The 26441-nt window shown below is 43.0% G+C and overlaps 1 protein-coding gene across 1 annotated transcript in view; it reads right to left on the reverse strand.

Annotated features, from left to right (window-relative positions):
• The window catches only part of Kcnq3 (potassium channel, voltage gated KQT-like subfamily Q, member 3), a 325983-nt gene that overhangs the window by 28145 nt on the left and 271397 nt on the right, over nt 1-26441 (reverse strand). The window contains exons 2-9 of the mRNA XM_005398013.2: nt 24961-25051; nt 24025-24151; nt 18686-18858; nt 14064-14219; nt 12170-12280; nt 10473-10568; nt 9128-9222; nt 4340-4366 (exon numbers count right to left, since the gene is read on the reverse strand). Coding sequence (XP_005398070.2) covers nt 4340-4366; nt 9128-9222; nt 10473-10568; nt 12170-12280; nt 14064-14219; nt 18686-18858; nt 24025-24151; nt 24961-25051 — 876 coding nt within the window. The remainder of the gene's footprint in view (nt 1-4339; nt 4367-9127; nt 9223-10472; nt 10569-12169; nt 12281-14063; nt 14220-18685; nt 18859-24024; nt 24152-24960; nt 25052-26441) is intronic.

The raw sequence follows: 26441 nt of genomic DNA on the forward strand, positions 1-26441 counted from the left end.
CATCTATCCATCCATCCATCCACTCATCCATCCATCCATCCATCCATCTACCCACCCATCCACCCATCCATACATCCACCCACTCATCCATCCATCCACCCATCCCTCCACCCACTCATCCATCATCCATCCATCCATCCATCCACCATCCAGTTTTTCACTACATTAATATCTATAGCAATCTAGCTACATGCCAGGCTCTCTTTTGGTGTCTTGAAGTCATTCAGTCACATGGAAGAGACAAATAAGAAATAGATTAACTAATCATTAGTATTAGCAAGGACTTGGAAGCTTGGAACAGGATCAAGGGGATGAAGAATGATAAGAACAAGTGGAGGGTCAGGGAAGGTCACTTTCAGGAGGTAGCATCTGGCAGCATCTCAAAGGAAGTGAACTGAGTTATGCATGAAGACATGAGATAAGGGAGAATATGTGGGGAGATTATGTATTGATGGATTAGTTGAACCAATTCTCCACTCAGAGATAGCAAAGAGGGTATCAGCCACCTGTGTTGCATAGGGAATGTGCCTAATATGACACAAGGAAGGCAAAAGCTCACTCTGAGTATGTCTGTTTTTGAAGATGGTGTAACTTATGTGAATGCTTGAGATCAATTTCCTTGTAAATGAAATAGAGGTAGGATACTTTCTATTAGGTCATTCACTTATCCATCAGCAAAGATTCATGGGGTATATCCCGCATTACAAGCATTGTGTTAACCTCAAGGAACTCATAGCCAGAGGGGAAAAGGTCATTTAAAAAGTATGTATTTATGGATAGGGGAGCTTTATTAGGGAAGTTCTGAATGCTCCCTACATGTACCTCGAGTAGCACATCTAAACTAGGTAAGAGGGGTCAGAGGTTTTATCTACGTTTCCCACATTGTTTTGGGTATCAAGTAAGATAACAAGTAAAGTACTTGTCTAGTACTTGGTAAGCCCACAGGCAAAGTTGGTTCTTTTGCTTCTGATTAATCTAAACACATAGACCCCCTAGAAAGAAGTGTACATCATCAGAGCCAGCCTCCCAGTCATTATAAGAATTCAGCTTAACTTATTGTGTCTCAAACAAGTCCATATAAAATAAAACAGTCAAAGACAGCCCTTATAAAACAATAGCTTCATAAGGAATTAAGGGCTTGAGTTCCTCCCAGCAAGCTAACACATTTTTTGTAGCCCTCAATGCACATTTGGATCTGTTAAATCACAGAAAATATAATTGTTTCCTCAGGTGCACAAATAAACAAATATGTGGGCTGCCTGTATTAGACAAAGGCAATAACTGACTATGACAATTCAGAAGTAATACTGAAGCAAGATTAGAATGCCAGTTGGCTGGCAACCTGTTGAAGAAGCCAATTATAAGCTGAGAAAGGAACATCAGCAAATATTGACCTAATGTACATGCACATTGCTGACCATTCCGCAGTTGTAACCTCCCTCCCTTCTTGAGTAAAGAACTGGGGTCCTTTCTTGATAATTCACCTGGCTTCCTTCATGTCCCATCTCCAGACTGCAGCTGCACTTTGCACCTCACATTTCACTTGCCAACCAGTCAGGTCCACCTGACTGCTGGTCAAATCTTAGATGAGAGGGATTGAGTAGATAATGTAACTCCTTTTGCTCTTCCTAGAGGAACAGGACCCAGCAAATATCCAACACCTTTAACTAGGAGAAATCATGGAATAGATTTTTCTTCATTCTTAGCAGAGTAGAGTTTGCTTGAGAGGAAGGGTAGAAGCATGTGGATGACCAAATTTTAGAAAGCTACTTTTCCTGGAGAAACGCCTCCAGGAAGTCTCAAAGTGTACCTACTTGATTCTTAATTAAATGGAAACCACAAATCTAACACATGGTGACATTTTGCATGTATCATAATTCTTCCTCATCTGTGGTTTTACTTTCATGGTTTTGGTTGCTTACAGTCAACTGTGACCTAAAGATAGTAAGTGGAAACTTCTAGAAATCAGCAATTTATAAGTTTTAAATCATGTGCCATTCTGAGTAGTGGGATAAAATTTTGCACTATTGCACTCTACTACCCAGAGGTGAATCATCTCTTTGCCTAGCATATCTATGCTGTATACACTACCCACTCATTAGTTCACAGTGTCTTAGTTACCAGATGGACTGCTGTGGTATCATAGTGCTTGTATTCAAGCAACCTTTAATTTATATAATAATGGCCCTAAAGCACAAGAGTAGAGATGCTGACAATTTTTATATTCTGATGAGAAGCTGTTAAGTACTTCCTTTAGAGGAAAAGGAGAAAGCACAATAAAATATTAGCAGAGAGTGGGGGGATATTTACATGACTTTCATGACAGGATGTTGTTATAATTGTTTTATTGTATTGTATTAATTGTTATTAATTTACTATTGTGCCTAATTCCTAAATTATGCTTTGCTAATTAGCCTATGTGTATATGAGAAAAATACGGTATATGTAGGCTTCAGTACTATCGCAGATTCATCTATCTACTGGGGTCTTGGAATTGTCCCTACAGATAAGTGGTGACTATCCTAAGTTCCAATTTGGTTGAATTTTGTTCATGCCTATATAGACAAGGTTCTTATGGTAGATTAAATAAGTCACTTGCAGTGTGGACATATATGATTCAAAACATGGCTGATCACAAGAGAATGAGAACAAGGAATACCCTGTTAGGAATCCTGAGACCTGGATCATAGAAGCTCTGGTGCTCATGGTTTGTGTGACATTGGGTGAACCTGTTTTCTTGGTGCTCTACAGTTTCTCTAAAAATATCCATAAGAGATAGTTTAGGGTGTCCCCCCACTATGTCTCTGTGAGCTATGAGCTGCTGCAGGTTCTGCAGCAAAGGTCCTCTGGCCCTGTCTTTGTCAGTTAGCAAACCCTTCACAGTCTCCTCTAACACTGTCTAGAGGACATGCCTGGTGCAGATAAGAAGCCCTCTGCCCATGAAAACGCAGTGCAGAATGCCTGATTCCTATTTCTTCTTGGAAGTTGACTGGTGCTGTCTGCAATTGTTTCCTCCTCATGGATTATATATAGAGGGAACATCATGGAACCACAAGAAGACTGGACACAATTTCCCAAAAGCCTGTATTTTCAGTGGTTTCCTTGCAAGAAATCCAGGCTCCTGTCACTTTCTCTGCCCACATTCTGTCAGTTCCAGAAGGAGAGCATGAGGCCTAATGCCTAAGGAGATCAACTGTGAGGCCTTACCAGTGTTTTCCAGTAAGAGTTTAAATATTGTTATGGTTTAGATCTAGAATGTCCCCCAAAGTCTCATGTGTTTGGAAAGTAATTAGAACATGGGGGCACTATACTGATCAGTGGATTCATCCCTGGATGAGTTCAGTAGCAGAATGGGCTATTAAGAGGTGGGGCCTCACTGAAAAAAGGTCACTTGGGGTGTGACCTGGAAGGGTGTATTTTTGTCTTTGGATCCTCCTCCTTTTCTCTACTCCCAGGCTGCCACTGGGTGATCAGTTTTTCTTTGATCATTTTTTTCCACCATGCTGTTTCTGCCTTGGAGCCAGCTGAACATGAAATGTATCTTCCAAAAACCATGACCCAAAATAAACCTCTCTTCCTTTAAGTTGTGGTGCCATGTATGTCCAAGTAATGGGAATGCTGATACACATGTTTATAAATGTTTGCAAGATATTCTTTCTTTACACTCTGGAATAAGGTCCATCATTCCCCATCACTGGGGCATTTTCTGAGGTGAGGAGGAAGGGAGGATAGAGAAATACTGACAACCTGGAGGCTCCTCCATCTCTGCAATCTGCAGTCAGCATGGTTTACTTGGAAACTTCTGCAGTTGTGGTGATTGTAAATACAATCATACTGATTCTCTTTCTAAAGGATCATCTGTAGCCATTTTGTTCCTTTTTTATGGTACTGGGGATTGAACTCAGGGCCTTGTATATGCTAGGCGGGCACTCTACCACTGAGCTACATCCCCAGTCCTGTGCCATTAGTATTATTCAGACCTCACTGAATTTTGGTCTTGTGTGACCCTGAGGGAAGAGTCTGAGCCCCAAACTTCTCATCCACAAAGGAGGATTTGAGGGCTTATTGTGCACTGAAGCTATAAGGCCCAAAGGAGACAGCACATGAAGAACTCCAGACACAGCCCCAGCCCAGCGAAGACCTTCAGTAAGAAGCTGCTGCTTTGATCCCTACTTAGTAGCCCTGGATTACATCTGCATGACAATGGCAGAGGAATTAGTGTTCAGCAAGGAGAGTGAGCCCCAAGGGCTATCTTGTGAACAGCATGGACACCCAGAGATCATTCACCATATGGAACCAACAGTGGTGGGAGGAAGGGGATTCATAATCAAAAACTCACCTGGCTGCTGCCTCCAGCTGTTCTTTCCTAGAAGGGGAAGAGGGAAAGAAAATAAACAAAGCATAAATTATATGTAATGGCTGCATCCTTCCCCAGAGTCTGCTCCACAGCTTCTCTTAGAAAGTGATGGAGGAGAGTGGACTTGTAAGACAAGATAGCTAGTGTGGACAGGAACCAGGGAGAGAGGCGGGCTTCCCCAGGCAGACTCAGGGCCCTGCTGCCGCCGTACGGCTCTGTGGTCCCAAGATTCTTCTCATTCATCCATTCATCCCAGAAATGGTTTGCTCAGCACCTTCTCTGCCCTAGGATTTGTTGAGCATTTGTTGATTGATGGGGACAGACTTGAAAGCCAAAACCTAAGAACTGGGCTGCACGCTTTGCTCCCTCTTGTACTATCTGGGTCATATTAAGCAAGCTAATTAATCTCAGTGATGTCCTGATTCTTTTAAAATGAGGTTATGAAAAATGAAGTTACTCCTGCTTACCTTCTAGAATATTCTAACTGTTAAATAAGATAGCATCCATAGAAATAGATTCAATATTATTTGAGCACAGGGAATGGCAACTGCATATAGGCCCCTTCTGGTCTAAGAAAGAATAAGTTCTGGGTATACAATGGACTGTTTTTGGCCAAGTACTTCGACCTCCTATTTTGGTTGTAATATCCAACATTTTTCACAGCTTGGATGGACACATACAGCTATTTATATTCAAATTAAATACAATTAAAAATTAATTGCCTCAGTTGCACTAGTAATAGTCAAATGTTCAATAGTCAGTGTGGCCAGTGACTAACGTTGGGTAGTGTAGCTGTAGAATATATTAAATGATATGCAGTTCCACTGTTGCTTTTAGGGACCCAAGTAATGTACCTGTTCTTCTGTTGATGGAAAGCAATGTCTAGTTTTTAAAAGATTCCCTCATTCCTGTAGAGAAGGTATAAACTACATATAAACTACTACTGTAAACTACATTCTCTACTCCATCATTTTCTTGTCATCAGATTTCTAATACTCACTGTACTAAATCCATACATTCTTCACTAGCCTACAGATCAGAAGACCTGGGTTTGGTCCATTTATGGCCACCATAAATAGTTTGTCTTGTGTATCTTCTAGAACTTCTAGGAGGTGTCAGTTTCTTCTTATATAAAATGGAGTTTAGATCTGAAACTTTCTGAAGGTCTTTGTAATTCAAAAACAGTGAGTTTATCATTATAAGTAGCAATAAAGGAAAAATGAAAAATGTAATGTCACCATCCATCACTGCTAGCCTCAAACATACATCTGCAAATTAGCAAAGGACTGGACCTAGCAGGGAGTTTGTAATGAGTATGGCACCATCACTGCAAGTGGACTGCACAAGTTCATCCTTCACCACTTTTGGCAGGAAGGTAAACTGCTCTCGACACTGTAGAAAGCAGTCTGGTGGTCCCTCAATAAGATAAACAGAGAGTTGCTGATGGTACTCAGAAGTATATCCGCTAAATAACTTAAAACATGTCCACACAATAACATGTGCCTAAATTTTCATAGCAGTATTTTTCATGAGCATTAAAAGGTGGAAATAACCCCCATGTCTATCAAGCGATGAATGTATAAACATAATATTGTATATCTAGTGGGATACCATTTAACCATAAAAGCAGTAAAATTCTAATATATGCTACAACATGGATGAAACTTGAAATCATTATTCTAAGAGAAAGAAAGCATGCATAAAAGACAGCGTATGATAGGATTTTGCATTACATGAAATGTTCAGAATGGGCAGAAGAGAAACAGGAAGTAGATTAGTGGTGGTGGGTGCTGGGAGATAGAGGGAATAGGCAGTAGCTGCTAATGAGTACAGGGTTTCTTGCCAGTACAATGACCCTCATCTGGAATTAGATAGTGACCAATGCTGTGAACATACTCAGAGCCTCTGAATTATCCACTTGAACAGGGTACACTGGATGGTATGTGAAATCCTCTTAAGATTGTGAAATGTATCTCAATAAAATTGTTATTTTTTAAAAAAATAAGCAAAATTCCTTTGAGAGGCAGGTGAGGGTACATCGATGCATTGTCAGCTGGTTCTCTGTCATTAACAATATGGTGTGGGCTGGAATTCAGGGACATTCTTTTCCCAAGGGACTGCTTTGTTGCAGAATGGTTGCTAAGTGTACTTCTCCAGTGACTTTATACTTTTGTCCTTGAAAAAAAAAGGAGAGAAAGAAATGTTTTCTCTCAGTTTTAAAGCCTTTGCCGTATCACAGTGGCTGTCTGAAGCACAATGTAGTCTTCTAAGTCTCTGACAGCCAGGACAATTCTTTATTGATAATAAATCAACCCAAAAGAATAGGCCTATTGCCAAGGCCTTGGGATGCACAGTGAATGGAAATCGTTTTGACTCTGCATCCAGCATGATTGTCCACACTCTCTTTTTGAGTTCAAGGTCATTCTGTTCTTTTAAGAGGAAGCCACCTGCCCATTCTGCCCATGCCTTGCTTTATGCTACCACAAGCCCCAAGCAGGCATGCCAACCTTTAGTCTGCAGTGCTTTTGCTCTTGTTTTTTTTTATGTTGAAGTTTCATTATTTATATATGTTAATCATATTATATATTTTATATGTGGCAAAGGTAATTCCTCTGTACTCAAAAAAATGAGGGCAAAACTAAGGTAAGCTACAAGTAATAATGATGATGATGATAGTAGAATTTTAGAAGCAAAAAGAATGATATACGTTATACAGTATTCTGAATAATTAATAACAAGTCAGAAAACACAGGGAGTAACCCCAAGCTTATCTATTTATTGAAGAGTTGATTCATCTCTCTAACTCTTCTATAAATCATTGGTCTCCTTTACTTATTCTTCAGATCCTTGGCCTACCCCTCATTTCCTGTCTTTCTGAGCTCAGTGATCATTTGCTAGCTGACCTCCTGTCTTGTAATCTTGAGCTTGTCTGATCTTTCCCTTTTGTCATCTTCCCTAAACACAAATCTGATTGTTATCATTCTCTCCCTGCTGCAGCATCTTGGCTTCATGATCAGTTAAATTCCTCCATAAGTCACCTGCGACTCTTTGTGGTCCAGTCTTGTGCTTAGCTCATACCATACAAAGGGCTCAAAGACAGAGAGAAAGTGGCATGTGCCACCAGCAGCCCTTGAGAGGCAAATGGGCAATGAGAGCTCAGGTGGGAGAGATCAAAAAGGCCTTGTGGGGTCTTGTGGGGTCCTGAAGTTCACAGTCAAGTTTTGCATTTTATCTGTGTCATACTCACCAACTGTAAGGCTTTATACAGGGCAATGGGTCAACAGAACCCAAATATCTTGTATTTCTTTAAATCTTTACCACTATCTGGTGATGAGAGTAAACGGATAAACTGAAGCAGCATTGAGAGTCTGGTCACTGAAGAGCCACTCATCCACTATACGTCATACTATGGCCCATTAAAACAACTTGACAGAAATGCATCAGAGCAGACCCCAACCCAGAAGCCAACTAACTGCCCCTCTGTGTTTCCTTCCAAGGATTCTAGGAGCCCAGCACTCTACCCACATGCTTAAAGCCCAAGCTCAGTATGTGAAACCTACAAAGGAGTGGTCTGCATTAGAAGCTCAAGTAAAAAGACTGTGGGCTTTGGAGGCCTCTATATAGGGCTGATGTGGTCAAAATATCCCAAGTTTCAGAGCCTTGTTCTTATTTGTGCATAGAACCTGGTAACTCCTACCTTCAGCCTGTCTTCAAGTGTGCACTGGACCATTGTGTCCATAACCATAGGGAAAGGGACATGGGTGAATGGGGGTTGTGTTCAAGATGATTTTACTACCAGGCCTCCTGGTAGATGCTGAGACTGGATTTTCAAGATATTCCGTCCATTCTAATGCACCTTAACACTTGAGACCTACAAGATGGCTGAAAGGATCAAATGAAATACGAACTTTGATACTTGGGACACATACACTAATTTCCAGCTTAAGCCTCCCCCACCAGCCAGAAGTTACCTGATAGGCAGGGTGAAATAGCTGTTAAGAAAGTATCCACTCAATTTTGAGTAGAAGTAGAGTCTGAAGAAGCAGGAATAAGCATGTTCAGCCACCCTAGCAATCTTGGGGGCTCCCGCAACCTGACTGTCACCTCCACCCACAGACCACCCTTCAGGAGAAAGAAGGTGGAAGAGGAAGGCAGGAAAACTCATCTGGAGACCCAGGGACACTGTTTTGTGTTCTTAGAGATGAAAGACTGAATTAAAGACCTTGGGGAAAAATACCTCTTCCTGTGGCCAATGTATAGGGAAAAGGAACTGGAAATTAGTGTGCGTGTCCCAAGCATCCAAGTTTGTATTTCATTTGATCCTTCCAGCCATTTTGTAGGTCTCAAGTGTTAAGGTGCATTAGAATGGAGGGAATATTTTGAAAATGCAGCCTCAGCATCTACCAGGAGGCCTGGTAGTAAAATCATCTTGAACACAACCCCCACTCACCCATGTCCCTTTCCCTACGGTTATACACACAATGGTCCAGTGCACACTTGAAGACAGGCTGAAGGTAGGTGTTACCAGGTGTTACTTGGACCCCAGTCCTAGGGATTCTGACTTAATTAGCTTGGAGTGTGACCTGGAGATCAAGATTGTTTGAAGCTCCTAGGGGGCGCTAATGTGCAGCACACGTTGGGAACCATTCTCCCACTTCCCTGAATGACATCCTGCAGAAAACCTTGAGGCCATGACACAATTACAGACTACACAGACCACAGGATGGAAAGCCATCCACATCCTGACCATTCAGACAAGTGGCCACTTACCTGAAAAATGGAAAAGAAACCACTGATTCATAAAACCTCCAGGTTGCCACGAGGTCAATCCTGTTGGGGTTGGTAGCATAATACCTCCAGGCAGCCTTAGAAGGAAAGAGGGGCACGAATGACATGATATCACCTGTAAAATGCTTAAGATCTTGACTCCTATGAATTTGAAAGAGCCCTAAACTACCCTTCACAGATGCCGAGGTTCCTGGTTTTTTGTATCTCCTTTGGAAAACGAAAATACCTGACCATGTTGGAACTGGTGCTGTGCTGGGAAGAGGTTAAGGGCGGTGAGATGGAGTAGAGAGAGAGAAAAGCCTATAAAGCCCCTGAGAAAAACAGGAACTACTCTTTCTAGAATGTTCCCAGAGACTTCTCAAACAGTTAAGAAAGCAGACAATGTCTTTTGTGCCACTTCTGAGTGCAAAAAGTGCCTGGGAAATGAGGTTTTGCTTTTAATGTACTAGAACCTCTGGGATGTTCTGTGGCTTAGGGTTTGGAGGGGATAATGGGACAGACTCTTGAAAACTGGGACAGGCCTAGAGAGTCAATATGTAGGATGCCATCAACTATCAGGCCATGTCAGACCTACAGAGACGCCCACCACAATGGACACCAGCTCACAAGTGCGTGGCCATCCCCTGAACATTCAAGTAGCTATAGGTGGGACACTATTTTCCTATTCACTATGCTCCCACACACCCAAAACCCATAAAATCATGATGCAGGAACTTCTTTAAAGTGTCAGAAGAACTCTTTTGCCCTGGCCCCAGCCAGCAGAGGGGAGAGGTGGGGATGGAGAGCGGACCATCACTTTCAGAGTAGGACAGATGGGCAGAGTGGCTTTTTATTTTCACATGTAAGAAATACCTTTGTCTTTTGATTAGGAGCTCTCTATCTTTGACAGATATGAAGAGACTGAATTTCTTCCTGTAGCTTACTGGCTAAGCAGCAGGGCTGCAGGCTGACTCTTCCCTATGGGTCCCTAGTTCAGCTTGGAGTAAGAAGCAGAATACGCCTGTACGGCCACAGGTCTAAGCAAAATTCTCTTCTCCAACATTAGCAATGAAAAGCTGCTGTCCTCATTCTTGAGTCTTACATTTATTTCTTACTTGGCCTAAAATTTGGATGGGACAGCAATAAGACTGTTGCCTTCATCACACGCAGAGATGGGTCAGGTAGATAACCGTGGCTGTTGCCCATAGGGACCCACAAGTAATGCACGTGCAAGCAGGCCCACTCCTGCCTGGGTGTGCATGTGCATGTGGATGGTACACACATGTGTACACTCACACCCCCCCCCACATTGTCTGGGATCCTATTTCCTATTTGCAGGCAGACAGACCTGGATAAGCTCAGCTGCTGGCTTCCTCCTTTTCTCAAAGTGCTTCTGACGGTGCTGTTCCTGCACCTTGAGTGCCAGTCCTGAGCCCAGGATACCCTGGAGAGAAAAGCCAGACTGCAGTCAGCCCCACCACACTCCCCCCAGCACCTCAGCCCCACCGCCAAGGTGGCAGGTGATGAAGGACTCAGTGGCTCCATAATGACAACATTGCATGAAGGGACAAAGGGATGAAGGAGGAAAAGGATCCCTCTTTCTTGAGATGGGAGGGGTCTTGGATAAGTGCAATAAACCTGAAGTCAGGAAGGCTGGGGTTCCAGTCCTGACAGCCCCTATCTGCCTTTGAGATGCTGGCCAAGACTCTCATCATGCTGAGTCTCAGTTTCCGCCACAGGTTCATGAGATAACAGTACACCAAGCAATAGAGAGATAATGTGTTGGAACTTCCCAGTGAGAAGTATAGCACAGAACAGACATTCAGTGAATATGCATTGAATTTAAAACGATATTTTAGCCAGGGATATAGCTCAGCGGCACAGCGCCTGCCTGGTAAGCACAAGGTCCTGAGTTCAATTCCCAATGCCAAAAAAATTTTTTTAGGAGCTTGAACTGTCCCTTGGAACATGTACTGTAGTCAAACTTGTCAAGAATTGAGATTTGTTTTAATTTCCCAGCCAGACTTGCATGTGGATTAAGTGGATAGAAGAATACACTTTTCAAAATGCAAGAGGTCTTAGAAAGACTGAAATATCCCTACATCTCTCACTTAGGAGAAAACTGAGATTCCATCATATCTTCAAAGTCAAATAGCCTAGGGGAAAAAAAGATAAGGCAAGGCTGCTGACAGAGGAAAAATTTCATCAACTACAGCATAGTAGATGGAGGGGTAGCGCAGGGATTATTATCTAAGAAGATTCTTTTCAAGCTCCATGGTTAAGAGTCAGACATTAGAAATGGCCAGATTTGAGACTCTTGACTTCACAACCCAGGAAAATTTACTAACTGAACTAAATCTCAGTATTTGCATCTGGAAATTGGAGATAAATAGAACAGCAAACTCATAGGGCTGTCATGAAGATCGAATGAGATGATATAATGATATAGGTAAAGGATTTGGTATATTTGTGCACATGGCAAGTTCTGTAAGGGCCATCTATTATTATTTTGTCTTTATTTCCCTGGGCATGGCCTTGGGGAAGTTATTCTATCATATGCCAAGACTTACTCTTGAGAGAAATGCATTTTTTATGTACATTAGTAAAGGACAGGGCAAAGGAAAGGAGTTTCAATATACAAAGAACCTGACCTATGCTAAGTGCTGGGAAAACATGGATAAAAGAGAGAATCCCAACTCCTAAGGATCTCAGTCTTCTAGGTGAGACAGGGAGCAAATGTGCAACTTCAGCATGGAGTCAGAAATGGCTTCAGAGCTATGCCCCAAAGAGGGAGTGATCAACTCAATCTAAATAAGGCGCTATTGAAACTAGGTCATAGAGGAGGAGTGGATGATTGGAGGAATGGTGCCTAGCAAAGTGAAACAGGGCAAGCCCTGAGAGGCAGGAGAGCCAGGTTTAAGGGACTAGCTGGTGAACTGATAAAGCTTAGAATTTAAGGTGCAGAAAGTTGAAAGTTGAGGCTGAAAATCTGAGATGGGTCAGGCAGTAGGCGGACCCCACATGACATACATCAAAGGTACTTACTGCTGGAAGGGCAAAAAAGGAGACGCCAATTAAGGAGAAGGTGGCAGCGATCAGACGGCCTTCCCACGTTTTAGGTGTCTTGTCTCCATAGCCAATAGTGGCCAGTGTGATCTGAGGACAGAAGAGTTCAGATGTGGGCTCCCCACGAAGGGGACATCAGTGATGTGTTAGTTGAGCTCGACCTCTGAGACTCTACTACTTAGGTGTTGCTCCCATTTATAACGAGATTCCCGTGGGAGAAAAGTACCAAGTACTAAGTAACTTATGAGGGAGCATTGAGACAGCAGCCTGTTTCTGAGTTAATGATTTCCTACCCACAGTCAGTAAAAAATTTCAAGAAATTGTGAGTGTGTATTCATGTGTACATGTACAGTTTGCTCTCTGTACTTATGGATCCCATGTCTTTGGACTTAACCAACTGTGGATCAAAAGTACTTGGGAAAAAGACACAATAAAATACCAATACACAGGGATAGCTGGGATAGGTGTATTGCTGATATCCATTGATTTATTGAAAGGAACAGTTAATGGCTATTTTTTTCTTGACCAATTTTGCATGCTTATACCTGGTAATCAGAACAACTAACTTGAAAACAATATGCAGTATAACAACAATTGTTGAATTCCTACCATCTTATCTAGTGAAGCTTTGTATCATTTCTAACTTTTTTTATTACTTGTTACTGTCTTTAATTGTTTGATCACTCTTGCATTCTTACGTGTGGAAATCTGAGCAACTTCATTGAAGATAACAATATGTAATACAACAACCACTGTTAATTCTTATCATTTTGTTTTGAAATCCTGTATCATTTTTATTGTTTGTTTTTGTCTTCATTGTTATTATTTTGTTATTTTTTCTCTTTAAAATAAAAAATAGCAATACAACAATAAAAATCAATTAAAAACATATACCAACAATTTATACATTTCCATTGTATTAGGTATTATAACTAATATAAAGATGATTTAAATGTACTGGAGGGTATGTGTAGGTTATGTGCAGATACTATACTATTTCTAGTAGATATTCGAGCATCTGTGGATTTTGACATCCATGGGGGATGAGGAATCTTGGAACCAATTTCCTGTGGATACAGGGGGAATGACTGTATTTGTGATTGTGTGACTTTATGCATGGCCATTTCTATGAATTGTGTTTCTGAATGTGTTTGTATAGACAGCATACACATGTGCAAATCTGCGCCAGTGACTGTTCTCATTCGTGTAGTATATTACACTGTATATTTACATGTTTATGTTAGCAGTACACCTGTAGCTGTGCACATGCATCTGCCTGTGGAGAACAGGACAGAGGGTAGGTAACACTGTGTATTGTGGAATCCAAGAATCTGCATAAAATAACAGGGCAAACCCTCTCATGGATGAGAAACTTTAAATCAGACACGTAATTTTTCAGTTTCCCCATTTTTCAAAAGGAGTTTGAGTTTAAAGTATGTTAGTAAATGTAATAGGCTCAGAGTTATTCTCTGCAGCAAAATGAGACTTAATAAATGACAGCTTTAATACCTTGTGGATGTGGGGCTGCAACATAGACCTGTGTCATCAGATCTATATGCATATGTATGTACCTGCCCTTGCATTTGCACATGAGGGGCCTGGCTGAATACAACCTATGGCTAACAAGGTAAAGTCCCTAAGAGACCATGCAACCAGACTATTGTCAGCCCTATCTTCATATAAGCACTGTAAGAAAGTCATTCCAGGTAAATGCCGTGGGGTTGGAGTGTCCTGTCTGTGGTTCAGAGGTAGAAGAGGTGGTTCACCTCCGACCACAGAGTAATGTTGCCTGCCTGACCAGGTCCATACCATGCCTTCCACTTCTTTGTGTTTCTAACAGTCAGTCCCCATGCAGTGTGGTCAGATGACTCACCAGGCCCCACCAAAGGGCATCTGCATAGGTCTCAAACTCCTCTTTCATCTCCTCTCCTTGTGCATCCACTTCTGGCACATCTTTCTCGACCAGGTAGACAAGAAATGAAGACAGGATGAGCGTTAGGAAGCCGATGTACCAGGCGGTGATGAGTTCCTGGAAGAATCAGCAGTGGGTGAAGGAAGTAGTCACTGAGAAGTCATTGGATGGATGCTGGAGCCAGAGGTCCTAGAGCTGGAGTCCAAGTATAGTGGCAAATGACACACTATTCTACATTCTCAACATCCACTGCTATAAAATGGGATCAGCACTGTGGGCATTATTTCCACCACTGAGTAAGGGACAAACGGATGGACCTGGGAGCAGAGGATGACTTTTTGTCAGGGAGATCTTGATATCACAGTTCAAGAGGCTTCATGGGAAGGTGACAAGTCAGGAACTACTGGCCACTGCATGAGGTAAGACTCGGGGCTCAGGAGTCTTGGTTCCCTGCAGGCTCCCCCAGCAAGGATAAAGCTCAGTCTTACAGGGAAGTTGATGGCAAGAGAGAGCTAGTAGACAGGATTCAGCCCTGCCACCAATTTGATGACCTAGGACAAATTATCTTTTCCTCCCCAGCCTGAGTAGTCTCATTTTAAAATGAAGAGGACCCCAAGGGACCTGAAAATGTCACAGATGCTAAGTATTTATGTTAAATGGTTCTATGTTAATATAGAACATATGTGACACATAAAACATGGACTTTCATGGATATTGTCCCATGAGAAATTGGGAAAATGAGTTGGTAAACAAAAGTAAGTTGATTTAAAGGAAAATGTTAACTGGAAAACAGAGATCAGCAAAGCATAGACATTTCAAAAAGCCTGATGGAGACAATCCCGAACATCCTTACCAGTTGCTACTTTCTCTATTTTTTATTCACCTCCAATGTCATTAGCATGGTAGGGTAAGTGGGAAGAAAGTCAAGATTAGTGGTGAGCACCATTCAGACATGAAGTGTGCTGTTCCTGATGAGACATCACAGAGGGCAACCTTGGTCCTGCTAGGGTCCTCGCCGTGGCCGACAGTCTGCAGCCAAGCAGCTGCCTTCTTGGTCAGGAGATCGTCATGGACAAGGACAGTCATGACTGCTGCCCTCCCCCACAGCTGGGGCAAACTGAAGCCTCCAACTCTCCTCAGACTCATGTTACCTCCACTGTGAACTGTCTGGAATGTTTGCTTTTCCAATTACACAGAAAGTTTAGCTGGAGTTCCCTTACACTTTCACTATTTTCCAGTCTGCGTCTCTAACACTTCCTTACTGCATTGACTGCCCATGGGCCTGGCCTTGCCCACAGCATCACGCACACCCGCATTCACTGGTGTGAGTTTGTGCTACAGCATAGAGCAAGGTTCAGTCATCTTGGGAACCCAGCCAGCAGCTCCCTTTAGGGAGGATCTACCCTGTAAGGGTGGAAAAAGGAAAGGTGAGTGAATATTCTCTCCCTGGTGGCTGTCTGAGTATGAGACTCCTGCTTTGTAGAATGCAGTTCCGAAATGTGTGTCTGTCATGTACTCTGGCTCCCCAATGTAAGTTAAAAGTTTCATCTGGTGCCTAACTAAAGAAACATCCATCTGTTCACATGTGCACAGATCAGCTGGCTACATTGAATTATAGGAGCAAGGCATAATGGTCATCAATGAGGAATGAAAATGGGTCCCCGTTCTGTGCTTTGCAGTCATTTAAAATGTTATTCAAAGTAATCCTGACTCTACACAATTTTTGTTAGTAGCTCTGTGGCAGAACTGGTCTCCTTCATATGCCAGGGCTGGCTGGGCCTAAGGGACCAGTGTCCAGTCAATAAGGTAAAATGATGTCAGCACATTCCTTCTTCCTGTCCCATAAGTATATTTTGTGGGATGTGCCTGCCTCGGTGACTCAGGCCTCCTTTTGAAGCAGATGAGGCTGACCCAGCACACATCAGGCACTAAAGGAGCAAGACATTGATGTTTGTGTGCTAGGTAGCAGAAATTGCAGGGTTTATTTGTTGTGGAAACACAGCCTGGCCTATCCTATCAACTTGACATAAAGCTCCTAACCCGGTAGGACATAGAGCTCCTAATGTTTACCTCTGAGCGTCCTGCAGAGTAAAGCATAGAACTCAGACTGTTGCATAACAAATACATGAAGAAATGAATGAGTACTTGTGCTTGTTCACCAGGCCACTGGTGACTCCCCCAGGAAGAGCCTCCTCTCAGCTCTGGCTGCCAGGGACTTCATGAGTGCTCATCATATACCCTTTGGAGTATAGCAAAGGCTCAGTAAATCTAGGTCTGTGAGCAGAGAGCTCTGCCTTTCCCACCCTGGGGAAGAGGCCCTGCCTTCGTTTTGGGACTTGGCTACAACATGAAGCTGTCTTTCCTCAGGAATGTCATTACAAACATCCTATGTTTGCTAATAATTACATGGTAAATAGCCGGCACTGGGATCTATTTCAGTCTCAGGAAGAAGTACAAGGACCGAAACAAGCCATTTTTAGCAAGATTTCCACCCGAGCTGTGAATCAGCTCCACTTCATGAACATGAGGCTAAGACAAGCTGGAAGGGCACTGTGAACCTGCCTTCTTGCAGGAGCCGAAGTGGAATGTCACAGGAAGAAAGATCTTGGTGGAGAAGGCTTTGGCTGACTCTAAGGCCAGAGGTAGCTTGACAAGAGAATAAAATATTTATGTCAAGAAACTGATTCTAAGGTGAAAGATTCCCAGGTATTTTAGATTTTAATTAATTTAATAGATATAGTTACATGCTGCAAAATGATGTTTTGGTGAAGAAGGGACCAGATCTATGACATTAGCTTTGTAATATTCTGTTGCCTGCTGATATCATAGTCTTCTTATAAGTACAAGCTATGATGTTTGCACAGTGATAAAATCACCTAGTGGCACATTTCTCAGAATGTGTGCCCACCAATAAGCAATACATTAATGTATATTTATTAGTGAGGTGTGGGAAGAAAAATATATTTGGAATAATAAATTCTCCCATTAGTGAGCTTCTAATCCTTGCTAAGCTTTAAACCCATCTTTTCTTACATCAGCAGCTGGGGGGATTCACATTTCACTATGAGGCAAGCTCATTAAATTAGAATGGCATCTTTAAAGTCTTAAATTGGAAAGTGGTAGAACTGAATTCTAAACAGAGGGACTATCTGACCCTTAAATTGTATATATTCTACTGTAGGATGCCACCTTCCAGGAAATGTTCCCCAGATACCCAGGTGCATACCTGAAATATAAGAAGTGGGAGTATGTGAGTATGTTATGGGGCTGTCCAGTTGGAGGTGGCCTAGTCATGTTAAACTTCAAAAAGAACCTCTTAATTGCCTAAAGAGCTTACTTCCTCATGTCCAGGTCCCCAAAAGCAGAGCCAGAGACAAAGATTTAGGTGCAGGTGCTTTATTTGTAAATGATTATTGATAGGGTGGTCATAGGGTTCCAATAAAGGAATACCCACCATAAGTAGCACAGGAAGAGACTCAGTGAGGGAGACAGACTTGACTTCACAACCCTGAAAAATACCTGTTCCATGCTTCCTGCCTGTTCTTTCTCCTGTACTGGGGCATTTCCTGCACAGGGGCAGGCATTTCATACCTGAGCTGAGATACAGAGGTTTTCTGCCATTCTTCAGGACCCTACTAAAGCAGCTAGGTCAAAGCAAAGTGATCAAAGGCTTGGGTTAGTAAGAGAAAGAAAACATAAGGAGTTGAATAAATCTGGACAAACAGAATTCCAGTCAGCTGGCATCTATGCCTACTTTGCCTGGAAGTCTAAAAGGAGACTAGACTGAGTCCATCCCTACTTCCTGGTCTCTCTTGGAGAGCTAAACACTAGCTCAGCCAGGAGCAAACCATTGGAAATGGGCTCAGGAACTGCACTGCCTGGGTTGCTGTCTTATTGTGTGACTTTAGAGGAAGTTCCTTCCTGCATCGGGTTCCTTACCTGTGTAAAACCAGTAACAGCAGTGCCTGGGTGAGCTAGTGCATGTTAAACACCAAAATCCTAATTGTGGTTTGGGCTTTCTACAGTAACGGCAGCCAACTGATTTCTAAGAACTGGAATGTTATACTGTTCTTCATGTATCAGTTCATTTCCTCACATCCACTCTGGAAGGGACTGTCATTCCCATCCACTAAATATAGGACTTGTGACCCAGAGATCCAAAGTGGTTAGAAAAATGACCCTCAACATCACACAAGGTAAGATTGAGATTCAAATCAGTCTTTCAAACCTTTCCCTCCTCCCTCACACGGCCTTGCATGAGCTCACCTCCTTCTCTCAACCTCTGGTTGGTACAGGCATTATCAACCCTACTTGGAAATAAGGAGACTAAGGGACAAAGAGAGTTGAATGATTTGTACAAGGTAATTTGTATGTGGTGGAGCTGAGACCTAAACTTAGGGTACCTATTTCACTGCATCACACCTGCAGATGCCCCTCTCCCTATTCCTGTTCTTCCTCATTATCATCATCATCAGTGGTGGCAGAATGACTGTCCTTGGAGCCACAGTAAGGGAAGGGAGGTCATAAAAGGGCACAGATATGTGTGAGGCAAAACAGTCTTTTGACTTCTCGGTGCCACTTACCTTGCTATGAGCGCAGATGGCCGAGCCCAGGAGCTTCCAGGTGCCACCCCTCCGGTCCATCCGCAGCATGCGCAGGATCTGTAGGAAGCGCAAGCTTCGCAGGGAGGTGGCCAGGACATTGCCCTGGTTTCCCACAGCAACTACAGGCACAGAGGCAATCAACACAAAGATGTCTGGGGAAGGAGAGACAGTAGCAAAGAAGAGGGTGAAGAATGTCAGGCAAAAGCAATGGCATCGTCATAGGTGGCAGATGAACATGTGTCAAGCAGGGAGAATGATTGTGTTGAATCTTGACATTAACCACTTAGGATAATGCAGTTATTCCAAGGGGGCTAACTGGGAAACAGGAGCTCTGAAAGTGGCCCTCCAAGGCCACATAGCAAGAAGCAGTTGAGGTGGGGATGGACACATGTCTGTTGTCCTCCAACATAAGTTCTTGCCCCAGAAGCAATGATTTCCCAAGTCTCCCAGTGTACGAGTTGAGATTCATTCTGAGATTAACTAAGGATCAAGGAGCCAGGACTGTTCATACTACGAAGGTGAAGTCTACTGCTCAGAAAGTTTTAATGTAGGTTTCTCCAGAAAGTATCTCCTGAGACCGGAAATTGTCTGCAGGTAATTTATTGGGAGATGATGCCAAGAAGCGTAAGTGATGGGAGAGAGACAGGGAAGCAAAACCAAAGAAAACAAGCAAACAAAAACAATAAAGAAGTGTTTGTAATCAAGCTCCCTGTCTGGTCCTTTGAACTATAGAACATCTCCCAAGATAATCCATCTGGAAAGTGGAAAGTTGGGACATCAGTCCTTTCACTCATTTCTTGCTAGTTGAGGGTCTGTCCTGGGGTTACTCCCCATATATTTGAAATGCAACTGGCCTCCTGACTTTCAGAGGAGGCCTAGTGGTAGGTTGTGGAAAGATATGAGCCTAAGATGTGAGTCTATCAGGAAGTAATAAGATGTCCAGCATAGCCATGGCTGAAGTCTGAGGTGGCTGAAGGGATAGGACACTTCTGAAAGGGCCAGCTGGGTCCCAGAGTCAAACAGTCCATTATAGAAGAGAGGAGACCTGATTTCTCTCTGTTTCCTGAAGTGGTAGCCAATATTCACGTCTGTGATGTCCCCACTGTCCTGCAGAGGTGTAAGAAGTAAAAAGGCCCCTATGGTTAAGGAAATTTGGGAATAGCCCAATTAAACAGGAATTATTTTCTCCTACAGGATTCTCTGAATCTTTAATATGCTAATATGCACTGTGGATTTCAATTACACAAATGAAGTACAGGGTTTTTCAAAATACTTTTTCTTATTAAACTTTGTTTTATTTTTTATTTTTTAATTTATTTTTTTTTCTGGTACCAGGAATTGAACTCACGACCTCGTGCTTGCCAGGCGGGCGCTGTGCCGCTGAGCTAAATCCCCAGCCCCACTTTGTTTTAATGTCTCAAAATTCTATGACACATGTTTGGTCAAGTTGTCTCCACTTAAAAGTACTGACTTGAAAAACTAGTAACTTAAAACTGCTACCCACAAATCGTCTACAAAACATTCTCCTTTCCATCTGAAAGTTTTATCAAGCATTGTTTCTACTAACCAGTCTTTTGCTACTGGGCCTAAATGGCCCAGTGAGACCAACAGCTCTGCAATGATCTTCCACCATCAAGGAGCTCTGGGATGGCAGGAGTTAGGGATAATACTCATTTGGTTTGCTGAACTTGGTGACATGCTGACCTCATGAGTTCCAGTAGCCTTCCTGTCCACTGCTTTGATGACCTTCAGAGCAACTGTCTGTCTCATGTCACAAACAGCAGAATGACCCAGAGGGGCACAGTCAGAGAAGCTCTCACCACCCACATATCTTTTTTTTTTTTCCCTGGTACCAGGAATCGAACTCATGACCTTGCACTTGCCAGGCAGGCGCTGTGCCACTGAGCTAAATCCCCAGGCCCCCACACACATACCAATGAAGCAGCATCACCAGTTCTCTGGAATTTAGAGCCATCTTCCCACTTCTTACTAGAATGGTGATTCTCTTTACTTTCAGCTCAGTAAACTTGCAAGCCATGTGAGCTCTTTGACATTTCCTGACAGGGCAGAGCCGGAACTGACTTGGCCTGGATGGTTCATCTAGAAGTGAAGTCAGCTGTTTCCACTGGTGGGTCATTTTTGCTGTCACAAGCAGGATTGCCATGATAAACATCTTTGAGCGACATATTCCTGACATTAGAGCCCAGAGTCTCCAGGAAGTGCTTCACTTGGAGCTTCCTAGTGCAGCTCAACAGATTTTGCTTCAGTTGTGACATTGACTGGGACAAAAGTGATGACTTTGCCAGGTTTGTGAGCACCAGGCTCCACTGGGCACACCTATACCACTAATGCTACAGACATCCTGCAAAGGCTTGTCAGCTGGATGAGCTTGTGTTAGGGTACAATTCAGAGCTCCATCAGTGTGGTTTGGTTCCCCTGGCATTGCCATCTTTACTGGTGACATTCATCCCTAGAACCAAGGCATGTTGTCTCCATTCCAGTAAGACACTGGCACACAGGTTGCTGTGTCAGAGTTGTGGCTAGTTTTCTTAACACAGATGCTAGCTTCCTTAATTATTTCTTTGTGTCTCTTCTGCTGTACAGTAGCTCTGCGGTATCAATTTTGCTAACACCACCAATGATTTGTTTCACACCCAGGGTGTAAGCTAGAAGGACATGCTTACAGGCCGGAACATTCTGGGAGATAGTAGTTTCAAGTTCACCAACACTAGCAGTAACCATGGGGAAAGCCCAGTCAGCCTGAGACGTGCATGGAGTCATATTTTTGATAAAGTCCCTGTGTCCTAGGGCATCAATGATACTTAATTCTTGCTTGTGTCAGTTTCCACAATGTGATCTCAGTGGTGACACCACACCACACACATGTTCAGCTACCCAATACCCAGGTATACTTCAAGGAGCCCTTTCCCAGCTCAGCAGCCTCTTTCTCAAAACTATCTATGGCTCTTTTGTTGTCTCCACCACATTCGCAGGTCAAGGACCAGTAATGGTAGCCCTGCCTTAATAAGCCCAAAGATAATGATGTTGGTGTGACTCTTTTCCTTTCCCATTATGACTTTGATTTGGGGGTGGTTTTCATAGCACCTGTGCTCTGGCAGGAAATTTGTGGGGAAAAAAAGAAAGCTCCCCAAAGATTTTGATCCCAGAAGTAGTTTTTGCAAGAGCACCAGGGTTCTAAGGAACACACATAAAGAAATGTTTGTGGGAGCTCCTTTAGTCATTTGGCTCCTGAGAAACTTCTGGATGTATCGGTGGTTTGCTGAGCTAGCAGTGCTCTCTCACACCTCCATGTGTTTGTATGTTCTTCTCTGTCAGCTTGGAAAGCATTCTTCATTTCACTCTAGGGATGTTTACAAAAAAAGACTTTTCTACTGTCTCCAGGTGTCCCCCCGATGCACCTGATCTTTGGGAAAATCAATGCATCAAACATCTCGGTACTGATCAGTCTGTTCCACTGGACAGGCTTCTTAGTTTTTCTGTGCAAAGCTATCCACTTATAGTGTTCACAGCAAAAAAACAAAAACAAAACCAAAACAAAACAAAAAAACCAAAACCAAAACAACATCCAGATGCACCATAAATGCTAGGGTTACAGTGCTCTGTGAGGATGGCATCTTGTCCCAATGAACCCATCTGGATCTAGAGTGTCAGGGTCTGAGGCTGCCTTGAAAGAGAAGCCATGATATTTACGGACATGATCACCATCTTCTTGTCAAATACACAGGAAAAACTGACATTACTACAGGGGCTACCTTATGGAAGAAGTAGAGATGAGAGGGTGGAATGCAGGGAATGATACCAGAAAAGAAGGATGTGTGAGACAGCACAATTTCAGGGGAAATTTAGTTACTTTTTTTCTTCTCCCTTCTTTCACCCTCTTTCTGTATCTGCTCTCACTTTTCTTCCTTTCATCTCTCCACTTCTTCCTTCCATGTCTACTGCAAGTGTATCTGTATGAAAGCAGATTTGTTTTTCCCTTTTGGAATGATCTGTCTAATGCTGGCTGGTTAGTGTGTGTGTGTGTGTGTGTGTGTGTGTGTGCGTGTGTGTTTATGTGTCTGAGTGTGTGTATCTGTCTGAGGGAGTGTGTGTATGTGTCTGTCTGAGTGTGTGTGTATGTCTGAGGGAGTATGTGTGTGCATGTGGATATCTATTTGAGGGTGTATATTTGTGTGTATGTTTATGTGTCCAAGTATGTGTGTATCTGAGTGTGTGTGTATGTATGTGTGTATCTGCTTATTTGAGAGTATATATTTGTGTGTATGTTTATGTGTCTGAGTGTGTGTGTATCTGCCTTTCTGAGGGTGTGTGTATGTATATGTGTCTGACTGCGTGTGTGTATGTATGTGTATGTGTGTGTATGTTTATGTGTCTGAGTGTGTGTGTATCTCTCTGAGGGTGTGTGTATGTGTTTATCTGTCTGAGAGTGTGTGTGTATGTTTATGTGTCTGAGTGTGTGTGTCTGTCTGAGGGTGTGTATATGTGTGCATCTATCTGTCTGAGGGTGTGTGTGTGTGTGTGTGTATGTGTGTGTATGGTGGGGTTAATGATGGGATGGACTCAAATTCAAAGAAGTTTTCATCCAGGGTGGGACACTCTAGTGTGTGGAACTTGGAGGCCTACAGGACAGACACCTCCCCATGGAAGCATCTCCATGGTCCCGAGATGGGACATAGTACCAGGGCTCCAGGCTACCCACTTTTCCTCCTTTCCTGGAGGCACAAGCCATCACATCTGGCTTCTTTTCTGGTGTTACTTGTTGCATTTTCAATCCTACTCATTTCAATTGCTTTCATAATGTGGATCTGGTAGCAATGTTATTTTTCTATGTTTTGGTGCTTGTGATGATTAATCCTGGTATGTCAGCTTCATTAGATTAACAAATGCTTAGCAGATTATTAGAACACACTCTTAGGTGTGTCTGGGTGAGTCATGGAGGCATGGTTTTGGGTACTATTTTTGGTCCCAAGTCTGTTCCTCTCTAGCATTGTTGTCCTGCTCTACCCAGGTGCCATGAATTAAGTATCTTTGCTCTGCTACACCTGTCTACCATGAAGTTTCTACCCTAGAGCCCGTCAACCATGGGCTGAATCCCTGAGTCAAATTAAATCTCACAGCTGTCAGTGTCAAAAAGCTGACTAACACAGTGTTGCTTCTCTATAGAAGGGCAGGTCAAGGACTGGACCAGCCTCACAGTGCCCTGTGACTTCCAATAACAACTGCTGAAAAATTCCTCAGAGAAATAATGCAAAACAGAGGGGATGGAGGTGACCACTGGATGTGGTGGCAGGGCTTACCCAGCATGCACAGGGGCTTCCTGGCAAACTTCAGGCGTCCCCGCCAGCCTTTGTATCGGCAGCAACATCCTGCAGCCCAGATCCTCAAAGCAAACTCAGCTCCAAAGATGAAAATAGCAAATGTTTCCTGTATGGCAGAGCATGTGGAAAGGACCAATTAACTGGGACCCAGCTGTTGGGACCAGAGTTTTCTGATGATACGAAGAGCAGTGCTGTTGTTTTGGAGGGGAAAATGGGTGGGGGGGACCTCTGGTCACTCCCATTCAGCCATGGAGAGTTCTCCTCTTTTTTCAACTGTGCTAAGAGTCCCTAAATTTCTAGGCCTTGCAAAGTGATTCTTTGTTCTCTTTTTCTACGCTTTTGTTCCAGTGGATCATTGTTTAAAAGAAAAAGTCCCTTCACTCTATTAAAAGCCCCTGAGAAGTGAAGTTGCTAGGAAAAGACCTTGATCTACTAGTTCCACACAGTGCTGGCCTCTGTTTTTCGTAAATGTGACCAATGGCTTCTAAACCAGCAATATGGCCAGGCAATGCCCCAAGTATTTCACAACCCTCAATGTATGTTTTGAAAAAACAAAGCAGAGGCAGGTTTTAGGATGGAGGACATCTTTGTGTTAACTTTCAAAAGATTGGGAAACTGTGTTTTATAATTTAGTAATATGTAATGGTTCTTGCTTTGACTTGCTTATAGCCTTTATCCCTAATCTAGACTATAAATCCTTACCAGAAACTGCATTCTGTGCCCATGTAGGCCTCACTAAATGGGGAAGGTGTGGCATTTTTTTTGACCTGAACTTGCCGAACTTGCCTGGAGACCCCAGGATGCCACAGGTAGGCAGGCAGAACTGTTGCCAAGGGCAGTGTCATTCTCATTCCCAGGGAAGTCCCACCAAGGTTTGGGTCCCAGGACACAGGGCCAGCACAACGAGCAGCTCACCAGCAACAGAAGCCAGTCTCCTGAGACGGTCTCATACTCCTTGAAGGTGGTCAGAACGGCCAGGATCAAGCACCCCAGGACAATCAGGAACCTGAAGGAAAGGAAGGAGAGTAAGACATTTTTAGTCTCATTTCCTACATGGACAGAAAGTGCAAAGTGGTGGCTGGGGTGAAACAGCATCTCCCACTGGACTCTACTGAAGTGGGCTTTATACCTTGTCCTATTTAATCTTTAGAGTAACCTGTAAGGCAGACGGGAGTTATTATTCTAGTTAAAAAAAAAAAACCAGGAGGCTAAGCAATCATCTACTTTTACTTAATCAGCCAGTAAGTAGAGTTAGTTAGTTAGGAGTCAAAGTGGATCTTTTGTTCCCAGCACTGGGGACCTGCAGAGCACTGAAAGGCCACAAGTTACCACAAGTTTGGGAAGCACAAAAATGAATAAATTAATAAAATATCATGCATGTGTAAGACTAAGACTGTGATTTTAAAATATACAAAAAGACTGTTAGTATAAAGAAAACATAAATTCATTTCAAAGATGGATAAATTCAACAAACACTTTTGTCCTCAGGTTTGAGCATTATTTTTTTTTATGTAGTCAGTGGTTACTAAAGGAAAGCTCTTTCAACTGGGGATACTCAGAATTGTTTCTGAAATGCTAGAAATAATAGGAGGCTCTACACTGAAGGATGTGGGATGCCGGTGCTTTAAAATTCATATAAAGATCATCTGGTCCATGCCCCTACCTCAGACTGAAGTAAACTGAAAATGGTCCTTTGAGATTTTCATCTTCATATGAACTCTCCAACTCTAGGTAATCTGGCTCCCTACCTCAAAATTCCTAATCCCCTTCTATGATGGGATATTATGCTTGAAATACATGACTTCTACCCATGCCTGGAATTTGTCTATCCTGAGTGGCAACTTTCTTCACAGTTGATGATGATGCTGTTAACTGTTGGTTCACCATTCCTGTTTAGTGAACACCTACCACCTACCACTGTACATGTGCAGCTCATCATCCTTACAACACACTCCAAAAGATCAAAATGCCACTCACATGCTGAAGAACTGTTGAGAACAAAGTTGTCTAAAGTGCAGTGTCTGAGTCCTGGAGTGCAACCATTCATTGCAGCCTTATGTGAGCAACTTTTCCTTTAGTCAGCATTGAATCTGGAGCTAGAGCCCATGGTTGAATTAGGGTTTGGGGAGGAGGAAAGCATGACACCTCAAAGTGAATCATTTTGGCAGAAGTAGGGGACTTCAGGCAGACTCTGACCCTCTTCCTACCCTCCCATACTTGGTGTAAACCTTGCGAAGATTCTCCATGGTGCTGCTTGTGGTGAGCATACCCTAAGGTGAGCTTGGGCGAGTCATGCCCATATAATTACCTTCCTTGACCTTGCAGTGTGTCTAATGGTAGAATGTGACCCAGGTAATGGGATGTCACTCTTTGGGTTTAGTTTTGTAGTATGGCAA

This window comes from Chinchilla lanigera, unplaced genomic scaffold, assembly GCF_000276665.1.
Source record: "Chinchilla lanigera isolate Chin_1 unplaced genomic scaffold, ChiLan1.0 scaffold00060, whole genome shotgun sequence".
NCBI lineage: Eukaryota > Metazoa > Chordata > Mammalia > Rodentia > Chinchillidae > Chinchilla > Chinchilla lanigera.